The 21356-nt window shown below is 33.6% G+C and overlaps 1 protein-coding gene across 1 annotated transcript in view; it reads right to left on the bottom strand.

The window, feature by feature from the left end:
* Nucleotides 1-2501: 2501 nt before the first annotated feature.
* The window catches only part of Gpdh1 (Glycerol-3-phosphate dehydrogenase 1), a 31941-nt gene continuing 13086 nt past the window's right edge, over nucleotides 2502-21356 (bottom strand). The window contains exons 5-8 of the mRNA XM_089107032.1: nucleotides 19619-19726; nucleotides 11447-11569; nucleotides 7558-7664; nucleotides 2502-4788 (exon numbers count right to left, since the gene is read on the bottom strand). Coding sequence (XP_088963158.1) covers nucleotides 4692-4788; nucleotides 7558-7664; nucleotides 11447-11569; nucleotides 19619-19726 — 435 coding nt within the window. The 3' untranslated portion in view covers nucleotides 2502-4691. The remainder of the gene's footprint in view (nucleotides 4789-7557; nucleotides 7665-11446; nucleotides 11570-19618; nucleotides 19727-21356) is intronic.

Below are 21356 nucleotides of genomic sequence, written 5' to 3'. Positions count from 1 at the left end.
AAAAATCCCACTTTATGATGATGCAAGTTCCAGAAAAATTAAAAACCTATGTCTCCGGCACAAAACGGGCTTACAAGTTACGGCTAGATAGTACAATCAAATCTGAAGAGTTTGCTGATCCAAGCTAAAAAATTGAATAATGGACGAGAGAAGGGGATTCATTAAGGTGTTAATTTAAAAAAAAAACTTTCCACAAAAGAAGCTTTCCAAAGAAAAGTAAAGAGCTACATTAAACCAAAGATGAGCAAGATATAGTGAAATAATATTTGAAGCATAAAACTTCCACAAATCACCATCAATAAATAAAACGAACAGACGTAACAATAATATTCTGAGTTCAGAAGTTTGTAATAAATAACCCAGTCAAACTCAAGCGAACAGAATATAAAAGGAGTAGTGCTGACGCCCCTGTGCCTTCTAAAGACCAGAACATAATTTGAACTGATTTTTAGCATGTTCTGAACAGGTGTACAAGAACATTCTTTGTTAATTTCCTGATAAAAATATTTAAAGCTCCTTATAACCGAAAAAACAAAAATCCCACTATATGATGATGCAAGTACCAGAAACATTAAAAACCTATGTCTCCGGCACAAAACGGTACAAGTTAAATGATATTATCTTAGATCTACGGAAAAGTTGATTTAGTCTTTGAGTTCCCTGTGCTTTCTTCGAACCTCTTATCCAACCAATACAAGTTATGGCTAGACAGCCCAATCAAATCTGAACAGTTTGCCGATACAAGCTAAAAAATTGTATAATGGACGAGAGAGGGGGATTCGTTAAGGTGTTAATTTTTAAAAAACCTTTCCACAAAAGAAGCTTTCCAAAGAAAAGTAAAGAGCTACACTAAACCAAAGATGAGCAAGATATAGTGAAATAATATTTGAAGCATAAAACTTCCACAAACAACCATCAATAAATAAATGAAACACAAAACGAACAGAAGTAACAATAAATTTCTGAGTTCAGAAGTTTTCAGTAAGTAACCCAGTCAAACTCAAGACAAACAGAAAATAAAAGGAGTACGGCCCACGATCCTGTGCCTTCTAAAGACCAGAACATAACTTTTAGTTCATTGAAAATGTTTAGGCTCTAATTGTTTGATACAAGCCAAGTGTGAATTTTTAGATTTGGGACTAATTTTTAGATGCAAGTACCTTTACAGTCCCTGTGATTCAGTCACAACAGAATCAAGTAATTTTTTGGATTTCACATGATGAAGTTCAAGTAGACGCGATCCCGGCTCTGCAGGTTTTCTGTAGAGTCTATATCCCCAAGAAAAACTGATTCACTCCAGTCTCATAATATGGATTGTCACAGATACCTATACAAAGTTGCCTGAAGATTATTGTCCCTGCCCCCTAAACCCCTTCGATATAGGACTGTTTTCCAGGACCGGTCAGTTAATCGGTAAAAAATGGAACCTACCCTAAGGGAAAACATTAACATACCGCTGTTTTTAATAGCCAAAAACAACCAGCAGTTTATTTTTCTTTGTCCTGAGACCGAGTAATTCCAAACCTTGTTTTTTTTATATTCATTTATGTAATCGAATTTCTATTTATTATTCCTTTTTATATTATACGAAGTTGGAAAAAAATTAATGCAGAATACTCTTCATTTACAACTTTTGTTATTAAACTTTGGTAAAAAAAAGGTTAATCTGAGAAAAACTGATTCAAAATATCGATATATCCAATTATCGCCCAATTCTAATTTTATGATTAAATTCTAATTTTATGATTAAATTCCCAGTTTGTTTCGTATAATCACCAAACAAATCAAATCTCATTTTATAATCTTTGGTGACTAAATAATTCTAAAATTTATATGGTATTTAAAAATTATCATCCCTGAAATCTATTTTTTGATATTTAACGGAATTATCATTATTTAGGAAATGTTTCTTAACTTGCTTTTTTTATGATTTTTACCAAAAAATATATATAATATGTTTAGAATCTAGATAGCAAAAAAATATATTCCCAATCGAGGAATTCAAGCTTAGACGAAGATGCTAATTAAGTATTACGCAACTAATGTTCCTTTGGGATTCATTACTATGAAAATGGGACCTGATCGAATAAACAAAGGATATGGCAAAATTAATTTTCTTTCACAGTCAAAACTTGAATGTTTCAACTCTTTCCTCCATGCTCTTCAAAGGGTTCGATTGCAACTGAATCCCCGCACAACTGAACCCCCGTGCAACTGAACCCTCTTGTAACTAAACCTCCGCACAGTTGTACACCCGTGCAATTGAACCCCAGTGCAATATTTCTCGTATAAATGAACCCTCGTGCAACTGAACCCATTTATCTGAACCATCATTTAAGTGATTTCTCGTGCAGAATAACTACCGTGCAGCTGAACTCCCATGCAATTGAACCCCATGTACATCTAAACCCTCATGCAACTGAACCCTATGCAACTGGGACATTAATTGCCACTAATTTAACCTCAACATAGACAAAACTAAAAAGAGAACAAAATTAAAACTTCAGCAAAAATTTTATTCCTAGTGTAAAACAATCATACTACAAGAACAAAACAACTAAATTCTAAAGCCTTGACAGAACCAGAATATTTATGAGAAACAAAAATGGCTGCAGCACATACAATTAACCTCAACTGATTTAATTGACACAATAGTCAACGGTTTTGATTTAGCACACAACTTAAATACACAATCATGAAAATGAGCTATTCAATAGCCAAAAAACAGTTCTTAATTAATTGCTTAAAGGTAAAATTATTAGACTAAAAATCAAGGTACTGGCCTATTCACAATTGAGTGTACACTTAAAAAAAAAACAGTATAAATTTAATACCCGAGCCACAATACAGTCACACCTGTCGATAAGAACCAGTCATACCCTTTTATTAGCTTCACGAGAAAAAATTCTTAAAATCCGATACATTTTATCGCATAAGCTTTCAATACTAACGAATTTGATAGGAAGATCAAATCAAAATCTAAGTTAGTTACAATGATTTAGTGCAATAGGGATGGCTTGTAGCATTATAGGTGTATTAAAAAAAAAAAAAAAAAAAAATTGAATTTCAAACTTTTTTTATGATAATATCTAGTGTAATTCTCTCCTCTGAATATATATCAACATATGATATTAGTGTGTTTTTTAGTCTGAGACAGACGGTCTGGTCTGTTTGACATATGAGAGCTTATGCTAAGGTCCTTTTGACGATCAAACAACATTATTTTTGGAGGAGGTAGGGGGAGGGGGAATGATTCGTGTTCTTTGATAATTTTAATGTCAAAGACACGCCGTAGAACTAGTAAAATAAAATAGCGTGAGCTTGGTTTGAAAAGTCACCATCAACGGCAACTTGTTTCCAAGCATTATGTAGGTTTCCGTCTCTCGTCACAATCATCATACGTAAGAGAAAAAATATTGTACTAAGCTCCCTGATTAAAAAAAAACTTTAATAACCATATTATAAAGATATTCTTCGAAAAAATGCACTTGGGGGGGGGGGGGAATGGGGGAACTTGAAGTCCTTCTAAAGAGAAGCAGATAATTCAAATATTGTGACTTTATTTTTAAATTTTAAATCAATGCTGATTGTTAATAACAGTATGTTTCACTATCTTCAGTCAGATCCATCACACATAGAGTAGGAAATATGAGAAATTAAGCTTAATTTTTTCCTAATTAAAAATTAAAAATAAAGAAAAAACATGTGCTTTGTATCTTCCTCGGATTAACGAACTAAGCAGATTTTTCGCTCTGAAGCTGTGCATAGTTTTGTTTTTATCGATAAGTATAACTACAGTGTGGCCCAGACATAGGTTTAATCACAGAAATTAATCATATTACCGCTATTTAATAGCATCCAGTGCACACAAATTTTAAATAGAAATAGTAAAGCGAAATTAACGAAAAATTTGATACGCTATTATAGCGTTAAAATACATTTCACTTTCGAAGTTTTACCAAGGTCAGGCTGAGGAGGAAAGGGGTAAAGAAAGCGCAAAAGAAAAATGTTTCAACAAATTTAGTTCAGATCAGGTTGAGTAAAAAATAAAAAATATATGTCAGTCTGAGAAAAAAAAATAGCCTCCACTGTAAAACGTAAAAAACTGCTACTTTCTCACCCAAAAGCATTTGAAGGGGGAGGGGGGGGGGAGGTTAGCACGTACAGAGAAAACTAAATAATAAATCCAGTTGAGTTACCCTATTATAGTAAGTACTGAACTCAAGACAAAAATTTGATTTCCTGGAAGAAAACCAACTGATAAGAAGAAAAGAGCAAGAAAAAACAAATAAAATAAAACAAATCAGTTCTGAAAGTAAGACCAAACATCGACAACAGAAACAATTAGTTTTGCTTGCGAATTAAATTTATCATCCCTTCCAATTTATCCTTTACGATATTACCCGTATCCACAATGAATCAGACTTGAGCCATTTACAACTTATCCTGTTAATTCAATTTTTCGGGAAATTTTAAGAAAACATTTTTTTTTTTAGCAAACCCGCATTTGTCAACAATATAAAACATAAAAAGCTCACAGGATTTTCTCAAAATCCATTTAAATTAACAATATACCACAAAAATGTTATGCTGGCATTGCCATGTTTAAAACAAGTTCTGCCATGAGCCTTAGAAATAAATCTAAAAACAGGATGAGCAACAAATTTACTAAATTAACCAGTTTTCTTCCTCTACATATGTTCTGGGTGTTCACGAATACAATCAATAAGGGCCTGCGGCGGAATTTCACGATGGCAAATTCGATAAACAGCCGTAAACAAAGGGAATCTGTAAAATAAACATAAAGAGAAAAGTTAACGAAAGAGAAACAGAGAAAGAAAGAGAGGGAGATGGTTTCTCCCTTCAAACAGAAAGAGGTTATAAATACATTCTAAGACCACACTGGCAATACATGACGCATGGAAACAAAGAGAGGAAAGGAAATAAATGAAAAATAAATCAAAAAGGTGAGAAAACGAGGATTTTGTCAGGCAGTGGCAAAACATGAAGACGAAAAACAAGCAAATATTTCAACGAGGACCTCCGCCAAGTCGTCTTCAGCGCTAAAAAAAAAAAAATCAAAAAGAAAATCTAACCTTCCGAAGTGAAGGCTCTGCTCTCGTTAACTTCAGAAGGTTAGATTTTTTTTTCTTTTTTTTAGCGCTGAAGACGACTTGGCGGGGGTCCTGGTCGAAATATTTGCTTGTTTTTCGTCTTCATATTTAGCCACTGGCTGACAAAATCCTCGTTTTCTCACCTTTTTGATTTATTTTTCATTTATTATTTCCCTTCCTCTCTTGTTTTCGTACGTAAAGAGGTTATAAAACAAACCATGGATTTTTATTAGTAATTTTTATTTTATTATTGAGAACTGAGGACGGTCAAGCGGAGATCTTGACCGAAATATTTGCATTTTATTCTACATTTATCACTAGCTCGTATAATCCACGTTTTTCTTTTCTTTACTATTTTTTCGTTTTGTCGCGCTAATTCTAAGAGAACTTCTGGACCCGTGGGAGAATTTTGGAAAATTTAGAACGTTAAGGTTCTCCCTAGAAGGATCTTTGGTCCAAAGCGCCATACAGGGGCACCGTTGTTACCTTTTGCGTCAGCCGGCGTTGGAAGACCTAAGTCTAAGCAAGTAATGTTTTATTTTGATACTTTAGTACCCTTCTAAAGCGCCATCTTCGTTGGTGTAGGGACCGGCCTTTATTGGCGCATAACGGTAATAAGAGTCCTTCAATTTTGGCAATAACTTGATTAAGGTGAGCAGTGCTAATAACGCTGGACAGAACACCGTTGTATTTTTCTTATTCATCTTAGTATTGAAACAAAGGCCGGTTACATGTTCGAAATAAATAATTCGAAAGAAAGGCGTAGTTTATTTTGATCGTTTTATGATTTCCAACAAGGGGAATTGTAGAAGGGAGCTAGGCGTGGTCTCTTCTATTCGTCTTGTACATGATGAGAAAAAATCACCCCTTTCAAATTTATGTAATAGTGCATAAAGACTTGTGCTAAAGTAATATAAAGTAAACTGTGCTAAAGTAAACTTGTGCTAATTCTTTTCAATTTGTCCTAAGATAATCAAACTGAGTAGAATTAGCTTAAACTAATGGTTTAATTAGCTTAAACTAAGTTAGAATTAGCTTAAACTAAGTTAGAATTAGCTTAAACTAAGTTAGAATTAGCTTAAACTAAGTTAGAATTAGCTTAAACTAAGTTAGAATTAGCTTAAACTAAGTTAGAATTAGCTTAAACTAATGGTATATTCAAGGAAATATTACAAGAAAGTACCAATTCAATTGTCGAAATATAAGATAATTGTTCAACAGTCTGTGTTCTTCTCACGTTTGACGTTGGGCATCAACACAGTTTTCTTTCAGAGAAATTCGGGTAAGACTCAACAAATTTGGGATTGAGTAAACATCGATTTGTAACTACTACTACTACTACTAACAATTCACCGCAGCACCAAGCCGCCTGAGGCCAACACATCTACACACGCTCCTCCTCCACCCCAATCTATTCAAAGCCTCCCTTTTTACACCCGCCCACGAAGTTCCTATTTCCTTTAAGTCTCTCTTTATGACGTCCTCCCACCCCAGGCGGGGACGACCTACTTTCTGTTTAGCCCTAGACGGTTGGCCGAAAAGAACAATCTTCGGCAATCTGTCATCCTTCATCAGCACAACGTGCGGATGTAATATCGATTTGTAACAAAAATATTTTTTTAAAGCTTTTAATAAACTGATTTCACTAATTAGATTTAAATATTTAAACCAATTCAGTGAAAACTGGATTTTTAAAAAAAAAGCCGATTGAACAAGAAACCTTTCCGAAAAACTTATTTTGATTTTGAGAAGCTATCCTAATATATAGTAGCAAACAGTCACACCTGAATTCTGCTGAGCTGATACACACCTAAAATTAACTTTTTATTTATTTAACACCATATTCTATTTTGTGGTTGGTTGTTAATCAACGGGGCTGACATGATGTTAACAGTTATAAAAAAAAGAATATAGATTACAACTACGGAAACTAAGTTATCGAAGATGATAAGGACTTAGCTTAGTTATTTGATATAAGAAAAAGGGCTGATGTTATAGCAAAAATCCCAAAAGTTTTCCGAAAATAATTTTTATGCTTATTTAAAAACAAAAAATTGTGGAGTTTTAAGAGCGAATAGAAGCAAACATTTTACTTTAAACACGATTTTGCTAGCCTAAAAAAGATATGTTCCAACTATTATCCGAAACAGAAACGAATTGAATATTACAGATATCTAATAAAATACCCCCATATTTTTCATAGGGTTTAAATTAATTAATCCCCGACTAACCTAAATCACCATCATACACTCTAAAATATGCCACCTTATTTCTGCCTATTTTAAACGCAGTTATTCCTGAGCATATATTTTGTCAGGGTCAAATTATTCATCTCTGTTTTGAAACAGTAACGGATGATTTTTTCGTCACACGATGTTAAATCCGGCTACCGGAGGAATATTTTACACCTTTGTGAACCCAGCTTAAGAATTAGCCAACTTACTTATCCTCCATCTTCTTGTTCTTGAGCATGACGTTTATTTCATCAGCCGTGTGCGGACCTTGAAGTTGCTGCCCGTTCAACATTTCCTTTTCTAGTTCTTCAATTGTCTGAAAAAAGGCATAGTAATTGATTTCTAAACATTAGCCAAAGGATAATGGCAAAAGATCTTAACGGCTGAAGCAGATTTTTTCAAGCACTGATGGCATATTCCTACTGCTTATTCCACTTTTTTAAATTACTTCCGGATATATAAGAAAGAAATTACATTGCTATATTTACTAAATTTATTTGTATTGATTTTTATTTATTATAAACATTGATTTGTCTATTATTATTAGTGTAAAAACACTAAACAATACGGGATTAAATAACGACCAAAGGTTTAGTACATTTTTATGTACTTTTGATCTTCCAGGGGAGGGGCTTAAAATTAGCTTTGTTGCAGTCATCCTTTTAGGTTTTCTAGGGGTAGGGGGAGGAGGGTGTAAAAATTATTTCCGGTATATGTTTTTATGATATTTGATCTTTTAGGCAGCGTGTGCACACGTTTGTGTGTGGAGGAGGGAGGAGGACTACTTAAAATTTACTTTTACTCTCTGATACTTCCAAATCCCCCTTTCCTTTTTATTTTTCTAATCAGTGAAATTTGTACAAATTACAATATGTACAGCATCAAATTTTGCACAGTTGTCCACGAAAAAACTTTACAAACAAAATAAAAATCAAACAAGATCTATTTCACTTCAGGGCATATCCTAAAATTAAGACAAAAGGCATGTTTTTTCGCAACAACCCAAATTCCTTCTCGTGATATATTGTAAACACAGTGTCATCAGCAAATGTTTAACACAGTGTCAGCACATAATTAATGTCCCAAGGATATAAAAACGAATTCTACATAAATTAGGTACAGAACGGGCCTATGCACCGAACCTTGTGGAACTCCCCAAAGGATAAAAGCACGTCTTTTACCACCAAACCCATATTTGTGTCTGATGATACAAAACCAATCTTTAGATTATCAGAGACCTTGCTAATTTTTATTTGTAAATTCAAAATGCGCATTGGTGCGATTTTAGACTTATGAATTAGTTTTGCTCAACGAGCACATTTAAATGCAAGTGAGAACTCCACAATATTAAACTACCTCCCAGTCCAGAGGGAGGAGGAGGGCCGCCAACGAGCTCACTTTTTAAATCTACGGCATTTTTTTTCTCCTCAAGCACAAGATAGCAACGTCGCTGCCAAACTTAAATGTCGTAACTGACATTTTTAAACATTTGAGATATTTGTTAAAAACAGTTTGCTAAACTGTTCTCATAGTAGCGCATCTGCAGGGAGCCGTAGATTAGGGGAAGGGAAGCACAATTGAATAGACCGTAGATTAAGGGAATGGAAGCACAATTGAACAGACATTTCCCTGCTGAGCCTCTCCTGCGATAAAATCTTAACGGGATCTTAGTTGTTATGGCGACGGCAAGTTTGATGAGAGTATCGCAAAACAATAGTTAGAAGGGTAAAATAACCCATCTATTTGTAATAGATTGGTCAATATTACTAGGAAATGATCTTCGGAAAATGATTTAGAAAACGACTTATTCATTTTCTAACAAATAGCTTTTTTTCTTAAGCATAGTGTAGGCTTAACTAATAAGAATATCATATTTAACTGTTTTGGTATTTGCTGTAAAGGTCGGAGACTTCTGTTGCCACACCTACCTTGGGGAATAAAATCTTAAGAGAGAACAGTAAATGTTATACTCTCACATAATCTATACATTCGTAGCTATAATGCGCCTCCCAATTTACATAGGGAATAACTTGGAAAAAAAACAAACAAAAACAGGTAAATCACTAAGAAAATATAGAAAATACATAACATATAAAAATACAAACAATATTATATAGGAACAACCAAAATCCTTCACTTTAATCCTCTTAAGAGAGACTTTGTCAGTCTCGTCCACCGTATCCTAGTGTATCTTCGGCTGTAATTCTCGCTGTCACATTTAGCGTTGACTGCTCGCTTAGTACTCATGTTGACACAATCACTACAAAGGCAAATGGTACGATACGTACCATTATCTTACTACGTCGTTTCGGTTTTTCTGTGTTCCAACTTAACACGGCTTATTTTACATACATGGCTTATTTACGGCATATAGACGGCTTATTTTACATACATACAAATGGGTATTTGCTATCTAAATTGATTGCAAAGCGTGATTTCTCATTGCGTTTACAATATTTAAACTGCTGTTTTTTTGGGGGTTAGGGGGGGGAGGTACCTAGGTTAGGTTACGTATCTAATATATGCTATGCTATACCCCCCAGCCCCCTAATGTGCAAATACATAGCCCAAATTTTGTTTCTAAACTATTATATAGTCATCCTATTTTATTTCATTAGCATTAACCAAACTTGACTTCTCTCGTGTATAGCGCTGTGTTAGGTATAATGCACCAGTACCCAAATCAATATCGAAACATTATTTGAGTAGCTGTCAGACTTGATAGGCGCTGACTGTAAAGTCAGGTCGCAGCTAATAATTTCGGAAATATTCATTCACTATGACCAATACTTCTGTTCACTGTCAAGAGAATTTCCTATTATTATTTTAATATTACCTATTCCTAATTATTTTTCTATTTACTAATAATTGTTTTATTAATTATTTATTACGTCCGACCAATTCTCGAGTATGTTTGCCCTGTATGGGGCCCTCGAGTCAACAACACAAGTTACCTAAGCGATCAACTTCAGTCACTACACAAAAGAGCCTTTAAAGTCATTCTTTCAGACGCATATGCAAGTTATGTATCGTCATTATCTGCCCTGCAACTACTGTCCCTTCACGAACGTTGTTTGGTTTGATCTGCAAATTTGGCCAATTTCTTCCTAGCAGTGAAAAACAGAGGGATTCTACCAAAAGTTATGAGGAGTAAAATAAACACAAGGTCAGCTAACAAAGTGAGAATGGAATTGCCTACTCCAAGAACAAACCGTTTCGCCAATTCGTTCTTTCCTTTTTACATGTCAGTGTTTAATAAGTTAGTCTCGTGTTTTTTCTTTCTTTCTTGTTTTTGTTGTAAGTACTAGCCCCATTTTGTTGGAATTTTTATTCTAAACTATGATTGCTTGTATAGATAAAAATAGCCTATTCTATATAATAAATAAAGATATAACATAAGAAACATAAAAAAATGGTCGAAATCTTGCAATTTGGAGGTGGGAATGAGGGGCGCAAGCTGGAAGCACCACCCTCCTTGTGTAGCTGCATGATTGTTATAAAAAAATTGTTCTATTATTAAAAATTAAAAATTGTTATATAAAAATTGTATAAAAATGTTATATATAAAATTGTTAAAAAAGATTGTTATATAAAAAAATACAAGAAAAACATAGCCTCTATTAAAACAACTTCCCCAGGTCCAAGATGAAAGTGACTAATTTTATCTGTTTTATCTTATGTTTCTTATTACACTACAACAATACTGCATATAATTGAAGCGAATTGATTTTTTGGCCAAGAAAGATATTGAAAGCGTTATTAAAAAAATATTTTTGTAATAGAAACTATCATAAAATCTGTGTTACTATTGATGATGGTTAGAAAATAAGGGTATAATACAAGTTAATCCGCACAAGATAACTGAGCTGAAAAGAGGTTAATTCCAGAAAAATACAGAATTGTATTAAGAAAAGATAGGAAGTAATACTCAATGTCACCTTTTCAAAAAAAAAAAAATAATAATAATAATAATGAAAAAAGGCGGAAAGAAGAATCCCTTTAGGAAAATGAGGGATGCTTCACTTACGGGAAGAATTGGTTTTTGAAAGGTGAAGTGTGGAGGGGTACTCTAGAACTCTTCTTTTCCAATATACTAACCTTTCCTGATTTGACAAATGCCTCAGAAACTCGTCTATTTCTTCCACCGTAACATGTAGTAATTAAGTCAGCAACACCACAGCTTTCCAAGAAAGTTGAAAGCTTGGATCCTGAGAAGAAAACCTGAAAAATACTATGTAATAATAACCCGAAAATTACGGGAACTAAACTACAACCCCTTTGGTTCACACGCAGTAGTGCCATTCCGGCACAAAACTTAGGTGCAGAGTTGCCAGACTCAGCTCTTAAAAAAAGAAACGGTTCGGGTCAACTTAATAAGCTAAGAAGTGACCAGTAAAACAAACGGAGAGCCAGGGCATAACTTAAAACCCTTGCCCTGAGGGTTGTGGAGGAGTGTCCTCCTCAAAAATATATTTTCTATCAGGAAATCAACTACTCTGAACAAAATGGCTATCTCAAAATTTTGATTGGATGTGTTTGGGGGAATGATGGGCGTGGGGAGGGGGCCTAGTTGCCCTCCAATCATTTTCGACTATTAAAAAGGGCACTAGAACTCTCGCATTTCAATCGAATGAGCCTCCTTCGAAGTTTCTACGACGACCTCTTCCATATGAAGTGCCTCTGGGGAAAAAAAAAATAATAGAACATTGGAGCCGTATGGCCTTTACTATAGGCAACGCTATAGCGTTGCCTCTGATAGGATCTAACATGCCATCTTTTCTTGATAAAAAAAACTTATATGTTAATAATAGGCAACTTGTATAACTTACAGCCCTTGCACCAGAGGCTGAGGGTTGTGAACCATAGTTATTTAACTATGGAATAGTTACAAGACCGTACCCAGGATTTTTTTTCGAAGGGTGTTTTACTAATTTATTTTTTTTTTTTTTTTTTGGGGGGGTGGGGGGGGGGGTACACAAGATAACCTCAAAAACGCATACAAAATTTGTTTATGTCCATTTTTTTACGTTTTCACGGGTCAGACAAACATTTTTTTTTGGGGGGGGGGGGGTGGGTCAAACCCCCTAGCTACGAACCCTGGATACGGCTTTGCATAGTTATTTAATCTTTGAACTGTTTTAAATAAAATGACCGTCTCAAAATTTAGATCGGATGTATTTTGGGAAAAAATAAGGTGGGGTGGAAACCCTTCGATCACTTTTAACTCCGAAAAAGTGCACTCGAAATTTTGATTTCCAATCGAATGAGCCCGCCCCCCCCCCCCAAATTCATACAAAAAAAAATTCTACAAAAACCTTATGTGTTAGCAATGAGCAACTAGCTTAACTTACAGCCCTTGCCCCAGATGCTGCTGGGTGGTGGATTTATTAACCCTAAAGGCATGGTTATTTGACCTTTAAACTACTTTGAACAAATTGTTTATTTTTTTTTTGATCTGATGTATTGGAAGGGGGGGGGGGGAAAAACCGGTTAAGAGGGAAAGGCTGATTGTCCTCTGATTACCTTTGATTTTTCAAAATTGAACTTGAACTTTCAATTTCCAATCGTATGAGCCTCCTTCAAAGTTTTTACGACCATCCCTTATACAAAAACCTTAAATTTTAACAATTGGTAACTTGCAATATCATACAGATTACTGATACAGGTGTATCATCAATTTTTTTTGGAACGGCTTAGCGTATCAAGATGAAACTTCTGGGGCATCTACCTGCTACTACTGGTATTAATACTGCTGCTACTACTACTAATTCAACACTATTATTACTGTTACTGCTCCAACTACGACCTCTACTACTATTAAAGTAGCACTATTAAGGCTACGCATATCAAGTTGAAAATTCGACAGAATTGGGTATTTGAGGGAGAACTTGAACTAAATCAAAAGACACTATGTGCATGCAGATTTTCAAAATGGCGTATCTCAAAAAGGGATTTGTGTATTAAGTTGGAACTCTCAGAGAGTGCTTGAAGGGAAAGTCAATTCACCAAAAGGAAATATGTGCACACTCAGGCCTGGATTTACCACTAGGTCCCTAGGCCCGGACCTAGGGGCACATAATGCCAGAGGGAGTAATAAATTATCACTGAGTAATTTTTTTTCCTGACAAAAACGTGACTGATGTGATTTATCGTCGCCAGGTGCACTCTGTCGCCACGCTGCCTATTCACAGAAAAGTGACTTTAAAACAACACAGGAATTCCATGGTTAAACTGTCAGATTTCTCCCAAGAATGGTAGCTGAGCGTTCGGTATTACCCCTCTCTTTCATAACTTTTCGCTCACCAGTTTAATTCTGTCAGTTGCTTCCACTAGCCCCAATTTTTCGGGAATAACCCTGAAAATCTTTCAAAAACGGAATGGCCAACACGATGGGCTCTGAAGCGTCAAAGTTTTAAATCCGGGCTTTTGCACGCTACTGCTAATGCTATTACTATTTTAATTACATTTACTACTACTGCTACTACAAAAACTACTACTACTACTAGTTCGACTGCTACTTCAATTGCAACCATTTCTAAGTTAAAAGTATTAAGATGAAAATTAAGGAACTTCATGAACATATAGATTATCAAAAGAATATATCGGCAATGGGATAGCAACAGCTAATTGTATTAAGTTGAAGCTTCTAGAACTTGATGAGAGGAATCTTCAGCTGACCAAAAGGCAATATGTTAATACTACTGCTACTACTAGCACTAGTGCTATTACTATTAATACTGCTACTAATACTATTACTGGGACTACCATTACAGCTGTACCTAATGGTAATGAACGGTATGAAGGTGGAATTTTCAGGGAATATTGAGGGTGAATCACATTAAGCCATCTGTATACAGGTTGTCAAATGGGCGCATCAGCAATATCCTAGGGACAGTTTGGTGTGTTGAAAAAAATACTGAAGAAAATAAAAGGTGCTATGTGCATACTGCTACTACTGCTACTACGCTAGCTAAGGGTATTAAGGTGAAGCTGTCAAGAAATATTTTGGCAGATATTGAACTGAATCAAATTGACTATGATTATGCACATTCTCAAAAGGGTTTCACAGCAATATCTTTAGAACGGCTTCCATTAATAAGTTAGACCTTTCTGGATAAGTTGTGGATGGGGGACTTCGAACTAATGAAAAGTTCAAAGTTTGCATAAAACCAAAATAAACACTTTATTGGGCCATGCTTTTGGGGATAGGCCCAATCCTGAAAGTTTCATTCAATTTAGAGGGTTTAGGGGATAAACTAATGAGTAATACAAGTTAGAATCCGCAAATGAAGCGAGAAATAGATTTTCAGCTTTTAATCAGCCTTAGTTCAAACTTATTTTTAGGCCTTGACTTAGGTTCAGGATTTGATTTAAATGAAGATTGGGTTAAAGGAGGCTTGAGTTACATGGGGGTTTGTTAGAACGAGGGTTCAGCACGTAACTCTATAGCCCCTTTTTTTTGTTCTCCCAAAAACCTCCATGCTTTCTATGATCGTTTGTTTTAACTTCTGTTCGTTTTGGGTTTCTTTTTCTTGGAACTTCTCAATTAAACTAAAAAATAACACGACTCAAAGAAGATTTTGGGATTTTGAAAACCATAATTTCCGCGAGAGGGGTATTTTGCAGGTGAGGGGTTTCCGTGGGTGGAGGGGAAATTTTCCGCGGGGGAGAGGGGTAAACGCTTAGACCCATAGAAAGTGACAGGGTGAAGGATACCCCCATTAACAGACATAAAACAGAGAAATAAATCTGGATTTAAGAGTTTATGACGTCCGATTTTCTTAGTTTTTGTGACAACAAAACAGAGTATTTTTACAAATCATCTTGACGGTAATTTATATAAAGACTTAAAAAAGCAAACAATTCCAGCAAAGTTGAACATATAAAAATTCTAAATTGTGTTTTACCCAATGTAAGTACGGTGGTTGAGTTGCACGAGGGTTCAGTTACACGAGGGTTCAGTTTTACGGTGGCTCAGTTGCACGGTGGTTCAGTTGCATGGTGGTTCAGTTGCACGGTGGGTCAGTTGCATGGTGGTTCAGTTGCACGGTGGTTCAGTTACATGGTGGTTCAATTGCACGGGGGTTTAGTTAAATGGGGTTGAGTTGCACGGGGATTGAGCTGCACAAGGGTTCAGTTGCACGGTGGTTCAGTTGCTTGGGGTTCAGTTACACAGTGGTTCAGTTACAATGGAACCATTCAAATAATATTATTTTACTTAAAGACATAAATAAATATTTAGAAAAGCTTATCCGAAGAACTGAGAGCAAAATTTATTGCATAATTTTAATTTAATTTTTTTAATTTTAAAATTTACTGTATGCATTAACAATAAACATTGGAAGATTTTGACTTTAAAGCAGCAAGGATATCAAAATTAAACATTTATTACCACTTTGGACACGTCTTAGGTCTATTTATCGCTAAAACACGACTTTCCATGATTTTTCTTTTTTTTCAAAATTGTGTATGTTTTACGGCGTTACCTTATTTACGTCAGTGTTACCACGTTGAACCGTGACAATAAAGAAGAAAAACCAATTATATTTAAGTTTGGCAATGCTTTTTGCCCATAAAGTTGAAATATTAGCAATCAGTGGAATCTCAAAGAGAAGTATACCTTCAAAAGAAAGCTACACCTTCTTATGCCCTTTCGTGCCATTTTTTAAGCTTTTCTTAAAATATTTTCGTTTCTTTTTTTAATTTTGCCGCCGCTACTCCTAAAACCTGAATAACTGCAAACGGAAGTTTTTTTTTCATAAAAAATTGAGTTTTCGATTTTTCTAACTTTTTAGGACATATATGGTTTTTCAAGTGTCCACTTAGCCAGTTAAAACTTCAACAATACGTCAACATAAGAGAACGAGTCAAATAAAATAAGATGAAAAAATTACTTGAGTAAACCATTATTTGTTTTAAATTCAGAATCCGAAGTTTAATTATACAATTATTTTCACTACAATTATATATATATATATATATATATATATATATATATATATATATATATATATATATATATATATATATATATATATATATAATCAGAACTATTTCCACTGGGAAGTTAATTACCAAAACTTTAGGTATGCCCTTTAGTTATTTACAAGGTCGCAGATTAATCTTAGCCATATAATGGAGGTATTTAAAAGGTGTCATTACAAGAAGATACTTTCAAAAACTGAGAGATCCAAAAATATTAAATCAGAACTATTTTCACCATCCTGTAAAATTTTCAAAATGTTATCTGGACAAAAGAATCTTAATCTTAACCACATAGATAGATATATGAATCGACATGATTTATATTAATATATCGATGTACGGAGTATATCGATTATTTTAATCTATCCACATTACACTAAAAAGTGAGCGAAAGAATGCGAAAAAGGAATGTAACTAAAAAAAAAGAGAATGAGAAAAAAAGAGAAAAAAGAGAAAAAAGTGAAAAAGGAGAAAAAAAGAGAAAAAGAGAAAAAAAGAGAAAAAAACTTGAAATATAACAATAATAATTACCCGTGTGCAGACTATTTTTTTTTCTCTTACATACACAGTAAGAATAATCAAAATATTTATAGACACAGGAATATGAGTGTTGACAACTGAAAGGAAGGTATATCTTAAATTATCATCTGTTTTCTACATTTTGTGACTTTGCAGTAGTTCTTTGAGATGTCTTAAATTTCGCCTAGCTTCTTTCTTAATAAACATTTTTAATAAAAATAATTTTATAAAAACTATTTATTTATATCAACTCTAAAGGCTATTACACTGACCTTGGAGCAGTACTTGCTACTTTGGATTTTTGATGTTCCTGTTTTTGTAGCTCCTCCTATTATTTAATTCATTTAATTTCATTATTCATTACATTTTCCATATTCACTCATCTTACTTTTGATAAACTTTAAATTTTTTCGCATGCTGACTAATGGTCTCCGCAGCGCGGGTATCGATATCTTGATTCGATGCCTTCGGCCGGGAGTGCAATGTGCGGTTGTGGGCAAATCATCCGACGCTTCGCGTGTCGATTCAGCGTGTGCTTACAGAGTCACACCGCTAACTCCCATTCCAAACCAAATAACCAGCGACCCCACGTCCTCACAGACAAAGAATTTCAAGCCTAGCCCACTAACAACTCATCTTAGCTTAAAAAAAACACACATGAAGAATTGAATGTTTTTCACATTATTAAAAATTTAAAAGTTAACAGACAGAAAGCATTTGAATATTCATTTTGATTCACTTTAATATTGCCCTTTAGGCCCACTTTAATATTGCCCTTTCGGCCCACTTTAATATTGTCCTTTAGGCCTATTTTAATATTATCCTTTAGGCCCACTTTAAAATTGCCCTATAGGCCCACTTAAATATTGCCCTTTAGGCCCACTTTAATATTTCCCTTTAGGCCCACTTTAATATTGCCCTTGAAGCCCACTTTAATATTCCCTTTCGGCCCACTTTAAAATTGCCCTTTAGGCCCACTTTAATATTTCCCTTTAGGCCCACTTTAATATTTCCCTTGAAGCCCACTTTAATATTCCCTTTCGGCCCACTTCAATATTGCTCTTTAAGCCCACTTTAATATTGCCCTTTAGGCCCACATTAATATTGCCTTTTAGGCCCACTTTAATACTGCCCTTAAAGCCCTTAATTGCCCTATCAGCAAGCAACATGAAAAACAAGTGATCGGAGATTTTAAGATGTCTTAATTTGCACCTATCTTTTTTCTTAATACCCATTTTTAAATAAAAAGAATTTGTTGAAAACTATTTGTTATTTATATAAATTGTAAAGATTATCGCACTGACCTTGGAGCAATACTTGCTACTTCGTATCTTTTATTTTTCTGTTTCTGTACCTCCTTCCATTATTTATTTCCTTTTTTTTATACTCACTATATTTTCTATGTTAATTTATTTTCTATATTAACTCACCTCACCTTAAAAAAAAACACACATTGAATATTTGACATGTTGAAGTATTAAAATAAAACTTCATGGAAAAATAAATATGGAAACATAAAAAAAAACATGGAAAAATAAAATCCTATTCGTAAATAGAGATGAGAAAGTAACACGAAGAAGAAAAGGAAACCACAAAAAAGAAAATATTAAAAAAGGAAACTACCACTTAAAATATAGTAATTAAAATTTATATGTATGCATACCAATTATATTTTTATAGACATGGCAAGAATAATCAAATATTTATAGTCATAAGGGTTGAGAGCTGGAATTAGGTAGGTATGAGGTATCGAGGTATATGAGGTAGGTATGAGGTATCGCCATGATTATCTTAAATAGTCACTTTTAGTGTCTTTTCAGTCTTATGTTTTGTTGCTGTATTTTTTCGCTTGTTTTGTGTATGTCACCCTGGCGTAATTGGGCTTTAAGTTGGGCCTAATTTTTTGTGAATAAATCTATTTATCTATCTATAGAGTTAAATATTAGACTAGAGCCACTCTATCTTAGACTAGACTAGCTTAGACTAGAGCCACTCTAGCCGATTAAATGGCACGCTTGACTTGTAGTCCTTCGAGACGGGATCTCGAGTCCTGGTGTCACCTGGTGCCTACCAGCCTCAGCCACCGAGAATATGAGGAGCTTATGGCTCCTGGAGCATATGGGGAGCCTGACAGAGAAGAAAATTCTCTGACGATAGGACCTTAATAGTCAAGAAGAGTCGTTAATCTATAGATAGATATAAGTTAAACTAAATAGTAATATTTTGCTTTTTATCTGAGGTAACTTTAAAGTAGAATTTTTTATATCTCTTACATTGCACCTATTTTCTCTATGAATAAATAAATTTATGTAAAAAATAGTTATATCTTATTTAATAAGACATAATAGTTATAAGTATTGTTTATAAATAAGATGTATTATTATATACATTTAAGATAATAATTATAATAAAAAAGTTTTACATAAAAAATATTATATCCCTATAGTAGACAGAAAAGACACCGTGTGCAGGTTCATTGTACGAAGGGGTATTTGTCTAGAATTATTATCATTAGAAAAGAGATATTTTAACGGGTACAACACCTCTTGAGAAAAGAGGTGTTTGAATTTAGAAATTAAAATTGTAATTAGAATTATATTGACGTATGATTACAATATTTATAATTAAAATATAAATATATAATATAATCTCGTACCTCGTACATTTAGCCATTTCAATCAGTCCAATTATGATTACAATTAGTTAAAATTATAATATTAATAACTAGAATATAATTACGTTACAATATATAATATACCTACGTACCTCTGTAAATTTAACCATTTCCATCAGTCCGAGTCTGATAACTGCTGATTTTGTATTGTCGCCATAGCCAAGACCGTCAGAAAACCCAGCAGCACAAGCAACAATATTCTAAACATAAAAACAACAAATTAAAGTAATTAAATATTAATTGAACTAGTTACCGTTAAATTATCACAGCTATTAAATTATTTGTAACAAAGCATTCCATAACAAATTGCTTTCAGATTTTTTTCCAAAACACTAGTATAGCATTAAGTTTTACAAAATGAGTATTATTATATTACTATTTATAACATTACTATTACATATATTAATCATTATATTATCTATATAGACCATCCTAGTAAATTTTTCATTTGGATTTCATTACATTATATTTCATTATATTATCATATATTATTATTATATTATTATATTTCCTTATTATTATTATTATTATTATATTTATATATATATTTATATTTTTATTATATTTATATTTATATTATATTTATTATTATTATTATTATATTATATTTATATTATTATTATATTATTATATTTCCGTATATTATTATTATATTTTTAGTGACCAAGTTTGTGGAAAGACAGGGACAGAAAAAAAAAATCTAGCATATACTCCGTTGCAAGGATCACAGCCCCCACCCCTAGCAAACTTCCATAAAGGACAACTCTATGTTCAATATTCGTGGGGGGGGATGGGGTGATCGTATCAAACCGGTATTCATAAAAAGCTTGAGAACAGCTGATTACAGTAGAATACTGATATACGAGGCCTGTAAAATAACAAAGCTAGACAAGTGCTCGATTTTTGCGACATTCCACTCTACTTCAATTTCTTATTTTAATGGTGATACAAATTAAAGTGTTTTTCAAAACCTATAGGAAACAATCTTCCACTACCCTTCCTCAAGTTGACAACTGCCACCCTTACGGTTTTTCATCGCTAAAAAAAATTTGAAATATCTAAGTTTTCAAAGTTTTAGATTTTGTTTTGATTCGCATGTTTGTTTTAGAGGTTTGATTTATTTGTTTATAAACAAAAATTAAAAATAAAGTAGTCTTTTACTGAAGTTTTACGAGCGCTTTGCTGAAAGCATTAAAGAGCGCAATAAGTATAGCGAAGTGGCAAGATTTTTTATTTACCGATTGGCGTTCGAAAAGTTTGAATTGACATTATATTGTTTAAATAATATGGTTATTTAAGCCTTCTCAAAGTATTGTGGAAAAATCCAAACTTTTATGACATTGCTCCTGTGTTAGAGCACTCATTCTTAAACTATTAGAAAAGGCAAACTTTAGCGTAAAAAGCAGGCGCTTGAGGGTGGGACACAACCTGTCACATTCATTGATAATTTTTACAGGTTTTAGTTTAAATGTTACTCTTTACTTAATTTGGAAAAAAGCTTGTTTCTTATCCATTTAATTTCTGCTCTTTCATCATATCACATTCAGACTTATTCAAAATATGAAGGGACTCCCGCACCCCTTAATTATTACTCTTTACTCTAAAATTTAGATAAAAATTTAAGAACAAAAAAACGGGTATAATTTAAAAAAAAAAAAAAAAAAAAGCCTTACAGTAAAAACCCGAATATTTCGACTCCACGTCCGGGAGCCTTTATCAACGGAAAAGTTTTGTTCCCCTGGTTTATTTAAATTATACCCATTTTTTCTCTCTTGAATTCAGTAAATGGAAAAGCAGTGTGGTCTAAGAAATTATTTAAATGTAAGTAGG

Source organism: Artemia sp. Qi Xiang Cuo, chromosome 21 (assembly GCF_049724085.1).
Source record: "Artemia sp. Qi Xiang Cuo chromosome 21, ASM4972408v1, whole genome shotgun sequence".
NCBI lineage: Eukaryota > Metazoa > Arthropoda > Branchiopoda > Anostraca > Artemiidae > Artemia > Artemia sp. Qi Xiang Cuo.
This window is presented reverse-complemented; position numbering and strand designations above follow the sequence as displayed.